General features: G+C 41.6%; 1 protein-coding gene across 1 annotated transcript in view; it reads right to left on the bottom strand.

Moving 5' to 3' along the window:
• OSBPL3 (oxysterol binding protein like 3) overlaps positions 1–14045 on the bottom strand; it is a 139922-nt gene that overhangs the window by 89612 nt on the left and 36265 nt on the right. Inside the window, exon 2 of the mRNA XM_074945767.1 lies at positions 124–370. Within this exon, the coding sequence (XP_074801868.1) occupies positions 124–216 (93 nt within the window). The 5' untranslated portion in view covers positions 217–370. The remainder of the gene's footprint in view (positions 1–123; positions 371–14045) is intronic.

Here is a 14045-nt window from a genome sequence, read left to right as displayed (position 1 = left end):
TGCACAACAGACCCATAAACACATAATTTTGTTCATCAAGGTTACTAGAACGGACCATTTCTCCTAATACTTTGAAGTCCCCCCCCCCCTTAAACAAATAGGAGTGAGTGAAGTTTACTTTACCTGCCGACTTCCCTGTTTGGAGGAGCAGCTGCTGGTACTTCTTGAAGGTGACAACACTTTCTGGGACATACCCAAGCTCTTTTCTTCACTCATGATCCCAGAGACAGTTTGTTTTGTGTCTATTCAGTTAGAACACCATCTGAAGGGAATTAAGCAAGTGTATTGGAAGACATGGGAGAAACATGGGCAAGAGTCATTGTTTACCCATATGCATTCCAATGGCATCCTTGGAGCCCCAAGGAGATTCCTAAGAGAAACAAACCAAAAACACATGAGCAGCAGATATAGTCCACGTTATTTGGAAACATGAGTCAAGAATTCATAAGAAAGTCTTTGGTTATGTAGTTGGACTGCACTACTATTTGTTATTAGAAATTAACTGAACAACTGCTTTAGGATAATTTTAAAACAAGTAGTTAGAGCCCACTGTCTTGTTGTTTCTCTCTGACATTTGAAAGTCATGATACCATCTGACTGCTTGTAAAGAACACAGTTTAAATGCAGCATCAAGCGTCTCTTTAAAGATTAAATTATCCCAAACCATGAGCAAGTTTATATTGCATTATTTATTTATATATAAATGTAGTGGAGTGGCTGCCCCACTCCTATCCTAGATGGGGCTTCAGCAGGCCAGGGAGACGGTGCAGGTGGGCGGCCAATCAGAGAAGGCCTGCTAGGGAGCCAATTAGAGGCTGAGTTAGAGACAGCCAATCAGAGCCAGACTCAGCCATATATAAAGGCTGCTCAGGAAGTGAGTGTGCAGTCTTTCCCTGGTGGTCAAGGGAGGAGGACTGACTCCTAGGCTGAAAGGTAGTATCTTGAACAGAGCAGTGCTGGGGAAGGCCAGAAAGAGCTGGGGAGCTCCGACTAAGGAAAACCCGAGGCTGCCGGCCTAGGCCAGGCAGGGGCATAGGGTCAAAGGGAAAGTGGCCCAGGGACAATAGCAGGGCAAGGGGAGAGAAGGAGGGCAGAGAGGCTGCCGCTATGGGTCCCGACCCAAGGACCCTCAGTAGTGGGAGGCCTGGGTCCCCCTCTTCCCCTTGTGCTACACCTGGCTGAAGAGGAGCATGGCCTGATCCAGGCTGGCTGGTCCCTGCGATAAGGGGCTAGACTTAGAGGCTGCAGCCGGCCACTACAACAGGTGCAGATCATGGAGTGCTAGTAACACCAAATCCCTGGGAGGGGGTGGGACTGGAGCAGTGGGCATGGCTGGAGGGCAGCGTCCTGAAGAGGACGCTGCCGAGCAGGGAGCAACGAGTGTCCCCGAAGCAACAGAGCGGATGAAGGGCAAGGCACCATGCGAAAAAGGTGCTCCATGACTGGACAGAGCTAATTCCCAGAGCAACCAGTGGGAGGCGCCAGCGGTGGTGAGTCCTAACCCCATCACAAGAAATATAAAAAAAAACCTGAACAAGGCTATTACATAAAAACAAGAAATTCAGAAAGTTAGAAAAGAACAGAACCTTTGTGAATGGTGTGGAGAAACTAAATATCCCACAAAAAGGGAAAAACCAGAACACAATTAACTTCCCAGGTTCCTTGAGAATTTTGATACAGTGCACATTTGCAGCTCCAGAAGTTGCTTTCATTTTTAGTGAAGAATTGTGCAAACTTAGCTACTTACAGGTGGGCATGACTAACTGTACCTGGAGTTAGAAATTGGTAACTATATCACTTCTGTGACTGAGTGGCAGGAAGATTAATTAATAGCTTGTCTAATAACAGTGGTGGTTGCAGTGTGTGTAAAAAAAAAAAAAACTTGATGGAAACCCCAAATGACGGATTTGCAGTGTCGGCAATGGTTGCCATGGCAATGGTTTTTCACCCGACAAAGGAGACAAACAGTCATATTTTTCAAAACCTGGGGAAAAAAAGTATTGTGCAAGTTGTGTATCACTTCATACTTGACTGCTCATGGACAAAGCAGCCTAAGAATTTCCATGATAGGAGGAAGGGCTTAGAAAAGTAAGGAAGTTTCTACATAGTGGAGGAAGATTTATTGCTGATGTAAGTGCATGTGACTCCATTGCCTTAAATAAATCACTGCCTTAAATAGTTGTGCCAGCTTACACTCCAGTAGTACATTAGTCTCAGTGTGCACTGAGCAGGTTTTGTTTTTTAATTTGTTTTTTTTGTTTTGTTTGAAAAATACATTCAGAGGCCAGATGAATTAGAGCAACCCTACTAAATGGAGAGGCCTAAGGCACACATTTTTAAAGAATCCAAGCTTCTTTTGAAAAAGCTAGTTTAAAATAAGGTCCAAATATAACCTAATACAGTGCTGTCTTCCCCAGATCTTCAGATAATACCTCTGTGTTGCTATAAACCAGAATTTAGATGTTCTTATCAGAGGATCTTCTTGAAAATCAATAACGTATTTTCCTCTAAGAAAATTTAATGGAAGACTTACTATAAAGTTTCTACCAAAATACCCCTTTTTCATCTAAAGCACAGTATTTTTCTTACCTAATTCACCTTATATTTAAATGAGATACTTAGCCCTATCATTCTTTAAAGTCAAATTAAAACAAAGTCCTCACAAGACTGGATGGCTCAGGCATCTGATAAGTCTGGCTCAGAGTTAATTAGGGTAAAAAGTGCTATAGTGGGCATTTAAATGTGGAGACAGAATAAGATGCAAGTTTTCTGTCACTGAAATCCACTTTATGAATGGAGGAACAGGGAAGGCAGGGGAAAATAACCAATGGAAGTCATTGCAGCACTCCTAGTGCACTAACCTTTGCACATTAAGTCAGCAGTCTTCTGTATGGTATTTTAAAATAATACATTTAGCTGGCAAACAAAATTGTCAAATTATTTTGTTGGAGAAATATTATATTGGAGATGAAAAACAACCAAAAAACCAACCAACCAGATTTTGCCCTGAAAGTTAGTGTTAATCCAATTAAAGTGCTTTCACATCTACCTAGTCTGTGTGCTGGAAAATAAGTCTAAACATCTTTTCCACCATATAAAAATTTAAACTGTAAAGTGTCACAAAACTATGAAAACATCAGCTTTAATCTGACAGTCTAACAATTTCCCAAAGGTAAGAGTCATCTATATAGCAAAAGAATTGAATACAAACATGAGAAATATTGGTAGTGTCTTTTTGGAAGAAGATACCTGTATTTCCAAGAGATTACAAGATTCAGTCTTGAAGGAGAAAAGACAAATCATGTATTATGTATATACTGTTAAGTTTCTAGGTTGCCTTTTGAAGAAAATGCTTGTAGAAGCAGTTCTGATGGTTAAAAAGTACCAGTTTATTAAACTCCACTGGAAACAAAAAAACCCAATAATTAAAAAAATAAACAGGCTGTATTCATCAAAACAGGTTTCAGCTAGACAGCTAGAGCCTGACTGGAGATTACTTAGATTGTAACCTCTATGGGACAGAGACTTCTTTAGTTAGGTGTTTGTACAGTATCTAGAGCAAGGAGGTTCTGGTCCATGACTGGGGCTCCTGAGAGCTACTGAAATATAAATTTATTCCCCTTACCTAAACCCTTCCTTGAGTCCTGGGTCAGGCTTTCATAGTACCTAGGCACCACTATTTTAAGGAAGAAAGTTAAGTAGGTTATTTACAAACTATCTTCAAAAAGCAAACCATTTAAAGACCATTTGGTAGCTGATGGATAATGCTTGTAGTTAATCACCCATGAGAAAAGACAGTGCCTATTCTAATCCAAAAGGAAACAGGAGAATTAGAACTTAAGGAACATTGCACTAGAATAAGTCTGAGGCATATTTTTCTTTGATATTTTCCTTAATGCCAAGCTTCTCGTGGAGCCAGACAAGCATGTCTGCCGTTTCCTTAACCCTTGGGTTGATTGATTCAGTCTTTCATATTAGCAAGATGTTACAGACATTCAGAAGTCAGTCAATGTGCACTCCCTAAAAATATTAAAATTACCTCCTTCCTGCCCACCCCAGAAATTGAATATTCGATGTATGGTGTGACAAGGATAATTGTCACGTGAATGTACTATACAGGCATTAATTTTTATCCAAGGAGCTATCCAACAGATGTGTGAAATATATTGCATATATAGTCTGCACTAATCTGTAAATGAAGAAAAAAAACCTGTCACTAGAGACAAAATTGCAAGTTGTAATGACTATCATACATCTAATCAACTCACTCATACTAGCCATATGATCCAATTGATAAATGTAGCTGAAAATGAAAACACGTTAAAGTAATATGACCAAAGTTACCTCCAGCCAGTCTTAGGCCTTAAGAGTTTAAAATACCCTTTTTAAGACTCTTGGCTAGTGGTAGGCAGCACATTGCACTATAATGTAGAAGGCCACCAGAACACAAGAGAAGCCTCCAGACAATCACTTGATAGCTGATACACAAGATACATACAGCACTCAAGGCTGTTACATAAATAGGGAACCCAGACAGAATTATTCTGAAGCACTCCCTTGCAACCAATTAATGCAGAGGTACCAAAGGCAGCCGCAGCAGAAAGTGCATTTCTTACCCTCAGCTAGAGGCAGTGCTTTACTAGTAGCAAGAAACAGAAGATAAGGGAGCATACTGAAGAACAATGTGTGTAGTTTTCAGTGAGGAAAGCAGCATTTGAAAACTATGTAACTCTTTATGGCATACACCCACCTCATCTACAGTAAGAATGCTCTGAAGCAATCACTTATGATTAATTATTGTAACCCAGAGATGGGTTACAAATGTAAAATGTTTACCACTAAGCTTCCAGATTTCAGAAGTGGCTGGCTGCTTTTTTTGGGGGGTGGGGTGTCGTGTCATCTTTTACTGTTTAAAAAGGAGTAGGCCTTGGGAAATAATGGAAGTAGTGTATCTAACAAACAGAACAAAGTTTTAAAGCAGCAATCTCTCCCTCATCCCAGATTTCTAAAAATGAGTTCTCGCTCTGTTTCTACAGGGTTATTTCAATATGCACAGCCTGATGAAAACATACCTAAACTTTGATGTTCAGTGGCATGCCTTCCCGTGGCCATGTAAAATGGCAGATGCCAGCAAAATAAGTCAGCATCTTAAGCCGGTAGTGTCTGTGAACTGAGACAAAGTCACTTCTGCTGCTAGAACTCTGGAAGCATCAATGTCTCTTTATCAATGGACAATGGAACAGACTGCCTAGGGAGGTCATGGAAGCTCCTTTACTGGAGGTTTACAAAGGCTGGATAGCCATTTGTCTTGGATGGTTTAGACACAACAGATCCTGCATCTTGGCAGGGTTAGACTAGATGATCCTTGTGGTCCCTTCTAACCCTATGATTCTATCATTTCATATCAGAACCCACTGGAGAGCCTTAAAAAAAGGGGGTGGGGAATTCTTTGAAATTCCAAGTCTACATCCTGATGTGCAATGAGAAAAGGGAGAAGGGGGGGGGGGAAAGCAACAGGGTGTGATTATGACACAGGTAGTTCTGGGTTTATTAAAGGTAAGCCAAGCACAGCCTAGAGATGCTTCAGCCACTTTAGGGAAGTGCACATACTTACGAAAGGGTGCTGGACCCTATGGTAACTTGCCTAATGAACCCCTCTCAAGCAGTAATATTGAGTATCACTCAGGAGCATTGGTTACTTTTTCCAGCATGTCTTCTGGAGGCAATAATTTGGAAATAGTGAAGGAACACGAAGGTTTGAGAGGACTGGGCTATCTATCCTAGGAATTAAATACTGTCAAGCAGAATGTATTTTCTTCCAATTCCTACTGGAACTCTGCTACATACCTGTCTAGTGGACATCACAGGAAATTTTGAAAATGGAGATTCAATTAAAATAAATTAGGAAAAGAGTGCACTTTTTGCAGATTTTTAATTTTTCCATTCTTTGAGAAGTTCTATCACCACCTAGGGTTTTAAAGCTCACCACCAATGAGCATGGTAACTAGACACAGGTCTTCCTTTGATCTACAGAAGATCATTTAATCCTCCACAACTCAGTATGCCATGGCTTCATTTCTCTCTTTGCTCTGCTCACAGAGTGAGGGAGTTACTGGAGGATCTCACCACTTCAATCAACTGCACTCGTATGTGGAAAGTTCCACAGCTATTTCCTTAATGCCAGGAAAGTTTTAAAAAAAAAAAAAACCACCCTCTAAGAACTCTAGTTCAAATACAATAACGAGATAAACATGACAAAAAATGGTCTGAAAGAGCTCTTGAACTTGTATCTGAAAATTCTCTCCCCCCTCCCCCATAAATTAGTGGGCCACGAGAAAATTGCAACAATACTGTGTTTACAAAAACATTTGCCCTGGAGAAATGAGCCAGCATGCAAACAAAAAAACAACACTCTTTGCAAAGGCCCCAATCACGCAAAGCACATGCTTAAATTTAAGCATGAGAGTAGTCCCATTAAACTCAATGCAACTGTACTCCAAGGGACTTCTCATATGCTTAACGTTAAGCATATGCTTAGGCTTTTGTGGGATTGAGGTCTCATGTTTTTGGTGTAGTTATGCGTGGAGGGAAGTTGCCCAGAAGCATACTTCAGAATAAATATAGGATTCTCCATTCAACAGCACTCAGGCAACGACAAATGGCGACAGGAAAACATTTTCCCCTCCTCCTATCTAATTATGGTCCTTCCTTCCAGCCACCACACACTATCAATTTTCCCACTCATCAGTTTTATTTTAGTGTGCTTACATCTCTCAAATTCTGTTTCATAAACTGAAAACATAATTATACCCATTACATAGCTTTGACTGATTCTTTGTCACTGTAACCATGAAGAACCCTCTTGCTGGATTGTAGGATTACTAGATTCTGTACTATTAAATTAATGTGCTATAAATATAGTAATTTATTAGATAAAGGAACTAAGTGCCCTGGTCACCATCTCATCTTTATTTTGTAAGAACACTGGAAAATCTGCAAAACAAAACAGCCACAAGATATAAAACTGCATATATACATGTTCAATTTACAAATATTGCCTGATGGAGCAAATATGATCTCTAACATAGAGTTAGACATTAAAGGGAAGGGAAAGGTCACAATGGCTGTTTTTATGCAGTGGAACACAGAACCTGTTCCAGCTAGATTATAAACACGTTCCTGCGCACCAAATTGCCTAATGACAAGCAGGATGTAAAACAAAGGGAAAATGGTTTCATGGTCTCAAAAAATCTTCTAAACAGCTGTTGCGACCTCACGTAGGATTGAAATTCACTTTTCTAAAATAGGCAAGGAGATGGATGGCAATTCCATTTTATTGATCCAACAGATCTTTCACTCTTCTTCATGGTTTGTGACAAGATTACCCACTGATACAGTTACAGTAATGCACAAGTCTGTGAAGCCTTGGTTATAAAGTTTCTAGTTTAAGCAAAGGTTATATTAAGTGATACTGTACTGTTTTTAAAAAATAAACTGTTGAAAAGTATGTAAGTGACTTGGGAGCCTAAAGTTACTTTTGAAAATGGGAATTAGGTGCCTTTGAAAATTTTACTCAGAATTTTGTCTCTATTAGTGAAGGACCTGCCTTTCCTGAATTTGGGGAAATGTTAGCGTAATTTAAAGAGATTTACTTAAAGAAAAAAGAAAAAGAAAAAAGGACCCTTCGCTTCCACTGCCCTTTCCAGGATGCCTTGGAGTCCCACTAAGGGGATGCACTATTTGAAAAGATGGGCATTATTAGAATTTAAATTTAAGTCTGATACTCCTTTTTATATTGAAGGTAGTAAATTCCATGATTTTGAGAAGCTAAATTTCTTTTTACCTAGGTCAATTTAATATCTAGAAGTCTGTAAATTGTAAATAGGAAATTGGCCAACAAGGAAGGATTTGAGTTAATAATGAATTTAGCACTATTGCAGACAGACCAGAATATGAAAGACGTACGTGAGCCTTAATGGACTTGCCTTATTCCCAAAGAGTCAATCCTTCCAACTACAGTATAGCACTCAAATGCAAACCATGGTGCCACTCCAGGAAGAGGAGCGAGTGGTACAAATCCTTATTCCTATGGAAACTTTTATGGGTTTCCATGAGGGCCTACGGTCTGCACTGGTGGCTCGCTTTGCAGAATCAAGATCTGTATAGGTTATTGCAGCCTACTGGGTAACTGCCTTTTCTTTAAATTAAGTAATTGAAGAAGCTGCAGATGCATTCCTCATTTCCTGGTATTTTAGAAGTTAAGATTGGAGTTGTTCTAAAATGAGTTACCAGCACTGTGTTAAAACAGAATTTACAATGCACCTCAACTGAGTTGGGCGTGTCAGTACTATAATTTAACAATCTGTCTTATTACTGCTAGGGAGTGCTCTATCACTTCAATTCTAGCTCCAGTCACCGCTGAATGGAAATACTGAGAAGACTAGCAGCAGAGTTGTCATGGACACTTTATAATTCATTCATCGTTTACTATTTTTCTCGCTGCTTAGCATTTCCATGGCTGTTTTAAAATTATGGTTCTATTATAACTCAGTTATCTGGGGTTTATTTTTAGATTATACAGAAGAACAAATGCAACCTGCCTCCATAATTTGTTCAATTCCTGTTTAAACTTGCTCCTGAACACCACCAAAAAAATGGAAGTCCCACCATTTTGTTTTTCTTCCTCCCTCCCTTCTATTTTTCCAAGTGTGTGTGTGTGTGGGGGGGGAATAAGCAAGATGGCTTTCTAGATAATCAATATGGTTGCCACAAAGATAGTTACACCTATGGTTTTACACTTTTCCAAAGCTTTAATCCTGACCAATTTAAAGATTTTCCTTTATTTGGACTAATCCATCTGACTAAATTCATTAAAATATGCTTTGGCAAAAAGACCTATTTAGTAGAAGCAAAGAGCTAAAAGCACAAAAATAATTCCACACAAGAGAAGAAGACTAGGATGTAAAGTTGAGGAAACATCAACATTGAGAGTAAATTTCTAAGCCGGTGCTGATTGTCCATTCTAGGAAGAACTTTTTTTTTTTTTTTTTATTAGAGACAATGTTCTGAAACATTCATGTTCGGTGATTATGTTTTCTATGCTTGGTCTTTAGCTGAAGAGATATGTAATTAAAAACAAAAAACCCCAAATACAAAACCAAAGTGAGAGAGAGAGAGAGAGAGAGACACAGAGCACGTGCGTGCAATTTTTCTTTTGTTAAATCTCTCTGGCATTAAATATATATATGGAACTGTGTGTAGAAGGAAAGGGGGGAAAATGTTTAAACACAGACACAAGTTTTTCAGACAAACATGAAGTTTGAAACTTGTTGCATACATAGTTTCCACTGAGGGTTATTGCCTTTGCTTGATTTAAGGGGGGGAAAAAAATAAGGTTCCTCTCCAGCAAACACTTAAGTTTATGCATAACTCGAGCACTGACTTTGTCAGGAATAGATATTATACACATGCAATGCAGACAATTTAACAGTACTATTGGAACCTTAGCTTTGCATTTCTTGAGACTGTTATTTTAAACAATATATTAACATTAAATTAAAATATAATGTATATTCAATTCAAAAAATGTTTAATTGTGAAAAGGAAAAATGAAACTTCATTTGCAGCAAAACAAAGATACGGAAGAGTAAAGGTAAAGAGAAAATTACTCTGAATAGTAACATAAGTAAACAGAACTCAAAACACCAGTGTTAAAGCCACTCGGCTCCCTAAGCTCTCCTTTAAGAAACTTAAGTGTCTTTGAAAAGATAAGTTCAGTTTCTGCTTAACAACATCTTATATTGTACTGTGTTGGGAAGATATCACAAAATATGCCAAAAAATGGCTGAGCTTTTATTTTTATCATCCCAAAATGACAAGCATTGCTGCAGGAAGCTTGTTTAAATATAAATGTTGAGAGATGAGCAATAGCTGAAAAGATTACATTAGAAGACGTTACATGAATCAGCATTTGTAGTTTCAGTAGATCTTCCCACCTCCGCTCAAACTGAAGAAAGCAAGTCATGCTTGTCGCTGCAGCAAAGGAAAGAGTGGGGAGTCCCACTGAATTCAGATTTCCGATTACCAACTCCCACACTACTACTTGCCACCACCCACTAAGATCAGCAAAACTGGAAGGAGTTTGAGCAGACTTCACTTCCTTCATTTGCAAGATAAGGGTTGCTTTGAAAAGAAACTTTATTATTGTGAATGAGGGAAAAGAATCCCTGGTTCATCTCTCTAGGCTTTCCTTAAAGATGAGAAAAAAGGTTCACTTTGACAGATTTCTGTAGCTGACATACACCAAACAAGTTTTGTTGTTAGCAGCTTGCGGCTGTTGAAAGGGCACAGTATGCATAGCAAAGAACACACAGTGTATCTGTGTACTTCAATGTGAAGGAGGAGAGGGTCTTTAATTAGACTAGAATTACAGCCCAAGCAGTTCTGCTGATAACTAAAGGCCATGTACGTCCAGAACTTTGTCAGGATGACATTTTGTGCTTTAAAGCTGGCCCTAATCTGGAGAATTAACAGACAGGCTGCTGTTGCTACTACTAAATTGGTCAGCGATTTAGAGCCTGAGAAGGGAGGGTGCTCCTAAGGGAGGGTTTACAATACCAACTGCTGAGGGTGGAGAGGATAAGTAATGAGACAACTCCTGCCAAATCATTCAGTGGCCAAGAGGCTGGACCATAAAATTGATGAAAAGCATAAGCAGCAGGCCTCCTGCATCATTCCGGCTCAGCATTTCTCAAATGCGGCCACTGTGACCGCATGCAGCCAGCAGCAGATTTTACTGTGGCCATGACAGACTTCAAAGGATGGCGGAGATTAGGAAGAGGGGAGGCAAAGCTGCGGCCCCGCCCTGAATCACTCAGGTGTTGCTCTTGGATACACTGCCTTGGTGTTTGCACTGGTGCAGCCAGCAAGGATCTGCACCTTGCACCACACAGTCTCCAAGGTGGCTCTGGACAGCGCCTCTGGAGACACGTGTGGCACAGCAGAGGCAGCTGGGGCACAGGGCACCTGGAACTCTGCTGGCAGCCAGTGAGCTCCTGACCCAGCTTTCCTGGGGCGGGGCGGCTCGGGCTGATGGGGGCCCACTTCTCAGGGTCAGAGTGCCCACCAGCAAGAGTTAATGGCTGCATTCTGAGGCCACCCAAAATTTTGTTGTAAGAACCTCTGCTCTAGTTCCATCTGTGACTTCTGGAGAAGACAGTTAAGATATAGGACATTTCATCATGTTAACAGGTTATCATTGCTTTCAGCAGTTTACAAAAGCTAATAATAATAAAAAAAAAATCACAGACTGCGGCATGAGACAATTCGGTACCTTTGGTGTGGATCCATCTTAGTAAACTGAGTTCTGCCAATAATATGTAAGGGACTGTTGCCCCCTTACTAACATTCAGTGGGGGTGTTTTAGTTGCTATCTCCCAGTACTCAAAGGGGAAGGGTCGATGGGGAATCAGGACCCTGAGACTGCCAGTCTCCAGGAACAATGGAGAGAGGCCAATGCTCCAGGTCAGCCTGAATGACAGGGTGGGCAGGCTAATCAGGGAGTCAGGAGGCCCCATCCTCCGTGTGAGCTGGAATTGCCTGCGTCAGACAGAGTGGGGCCGAGCTAAGGAGAAAGCAGGGGCCCATGCTGACCTGGGGAGCAGAGCTGTGCCAGATCCAGAGGGACCAGAAAAGCAGCCCAGAGAGAGCAGACCCTGTCCTGGGAGCAGAGCTGCAGCAACCAGAGCCAGAGGGGCCAGAAAAGCAGCCCAGGAAGCAGGTCAGCGCTGGGAGCAGAGTCACAGAAGCAGCCTGCAGAGCAGACCTGTCCTGGGAGCAGAGCTGTAGCAACCAGAGCCAGAGGGGCCAGAGAAGCAGCCCAGGGAGCTGGAGGCAGAGCAGCTGAGATGCCTCAGCCAGGGAGATGCCTCAGCCAGGAGGCTCTGCAGGCCAGACTCGAAGAGGGATTGGTAACCCCGACAGGGTGGGAGCAACACTGGGAAGAAGGGCCCTGCCACCTAGAGCCTGTGGCCACCACCAGAGCAAATGTCCAACCCACAGCATCCCTGCAGCACAGCCAGGGCCTGAGAAGGCGGCCTGGGACTTACAAGGAACTGACTGAACTGCCCTGACATTCCAGAGACACTGTTTGTGATGTTCCCTGCCACAGAGCGGGTTGATGTGTTTCCTTTAACCTTTCCCATTTCCCCTTTTTCTTTTTAAAATTAATTGTGGATTAAATAATTTGCATTTGCTTCAAATTGCATGTAATAATCAGTGGGTCAGAAGTGCCCAGTGCAGAGAGAGTATCCTGGAGTGGGGACACCCTAGCCCCTGTCCTAGGTGACCACAGCAGGGTTGGGGGTCGAGTGCCCCCAGGAATCCTGGGCCCAGCCTTGTTGGAGTTACAAGGACTCTGCCAGACAGGAGAGTGGAAGGGGAGTCCTCAAGGGCAGGGAGGCCACTGGGTAAAGGAAATGGGAGTGAGGACTCAGATCCTTTTGCTAGCCCACTTCACTGGGGTAGTGCAGAAGCCAGGAAAGTTCCCCCCAATAGCGGGACCATTCCCCCCGCTTACATAATAGTAACCTGGCTCACCCTGAACGCCTGCGATTCAGGAGCAGGGAAAAATAGTTTTATTCTGCCAAATACCTGGACTGAGAGATTCTGGTATTTCACACTGAACTTTTATCTTTGTAGAATTAGGTTTTAGCTTGGGTTTTTTTTGTTTTTTGTTTTTTTGGGGGGAGGGAGGGGTTTCAAAGGCATGAATGGGAGGGAGTTGAGTGCCCAACTCCTGGTGACTTTCAATGAGAGCTGGGCACCTGTCTGCCCTCTGTACATTTTGAGAATCTCCCCTTAATTCTAGCTCAGTTTTCAGTTTGTGTTTAAAACACTCTTCTGACCCAAGAACTGCATTCTCTATCCCACTTTGGATTTTTAATATGCTGTAAATGATACCATGTTCGTAGGCACCCAAATTCCCATCCATCTCTGAATTTCTTTCTTGCTTCCAAACACTAGAAATAAAGTTGCATTTATTCTTCGTGGTGTCTAACAAGCTGATTTTTAGAGAGCCTAAGTCAGGTCTTGCACTTCAGTTACCCTGAAGGGCCGCGTACTGGAATTGCATAAACAGTGTCCAGTAAGTGCTGTAACTTACTGCCTGTGCCTCATTCCACAAATTGGTCCGTCTTCCTGTTTGCCTGGGGACTCCACACGTGGTTTTAATAGTCTCTCAACTGTTACGGCCAGTCTGTCTACTATCAGCCTCATTTTTCCTCCCTGCCAAACACCTAATTTTTGAAATTCTTTTCTACAGGTAGCCCAGAACACTGGATACAGAAGCGTTACAGGTGGGTGTTACAGCTAGCTACATTTCCCAAATGGGAGAGGGCATACCGCTTTCCCCATACTTCCCAGGCAAATCTAAGAAGCTAGCAGCACTTGCACAAACGAGCACACGAGAATTGTCATTAGCTGGATGCCACACAACGTGCATAGGAAAGTAAATCAAGCACGGTAATCCAGTTACTGTTCATTTAAAAAACCAGGCATTCCTTCTTCTCTCTCTCAGTAAATGAAACGGAATACACAGAGATTGGCTATGTCTACACCAGGAGAGCGATAACATTTGTTAGTATGTTTAGATTTTGTACATTGCAAAATCAATTCTAGAAATGCTATGGGCCTGGTTTTCCTTCCTTCAACACTGATCTAAGTAAGGAGTTACCCTGATGTAAATGAAAAAGGACAATCAGGCCTCAAGTCCTTATGCAAGAACATAGGTATCTCCCCTAGATAGTGAGTTAAATATTAAGGTCTCAAAGTTGTCTACCATACAGTCCAAATACAATAAACAAATGGCATTGTATCTGAGCTTTTGTAGAGCTATCTCGCACAGGCTAGTGTTGGATCATATTAAAGAAGTTCTGTATTAAAACCACAAATGAATTTGATTCCCCATAGTTTAAATTCCAGGGTATTACTAACTAAGAGGTCTCTTGGTTTTTGGTACTGTTTCTCTCCCTCTGCGTGAAACTTGC

The sequence above is a fragment of the Natator depressus genome, chromosome 2 (assembly GCF_965152275.1).
Source record: "Natator depressus isolate rNatDep1 chromosome 2, rNatDep2.hap1, whole genome shotgun sequence".
Lineage (NCBI taxonomy): Eukaryota > Metazoa > Chordata > Testudines > Cheloniidae > Natator > Natator depressus.
This window is presented reverse-complemented; position numbering and strand designations above follow the sequence as displayed.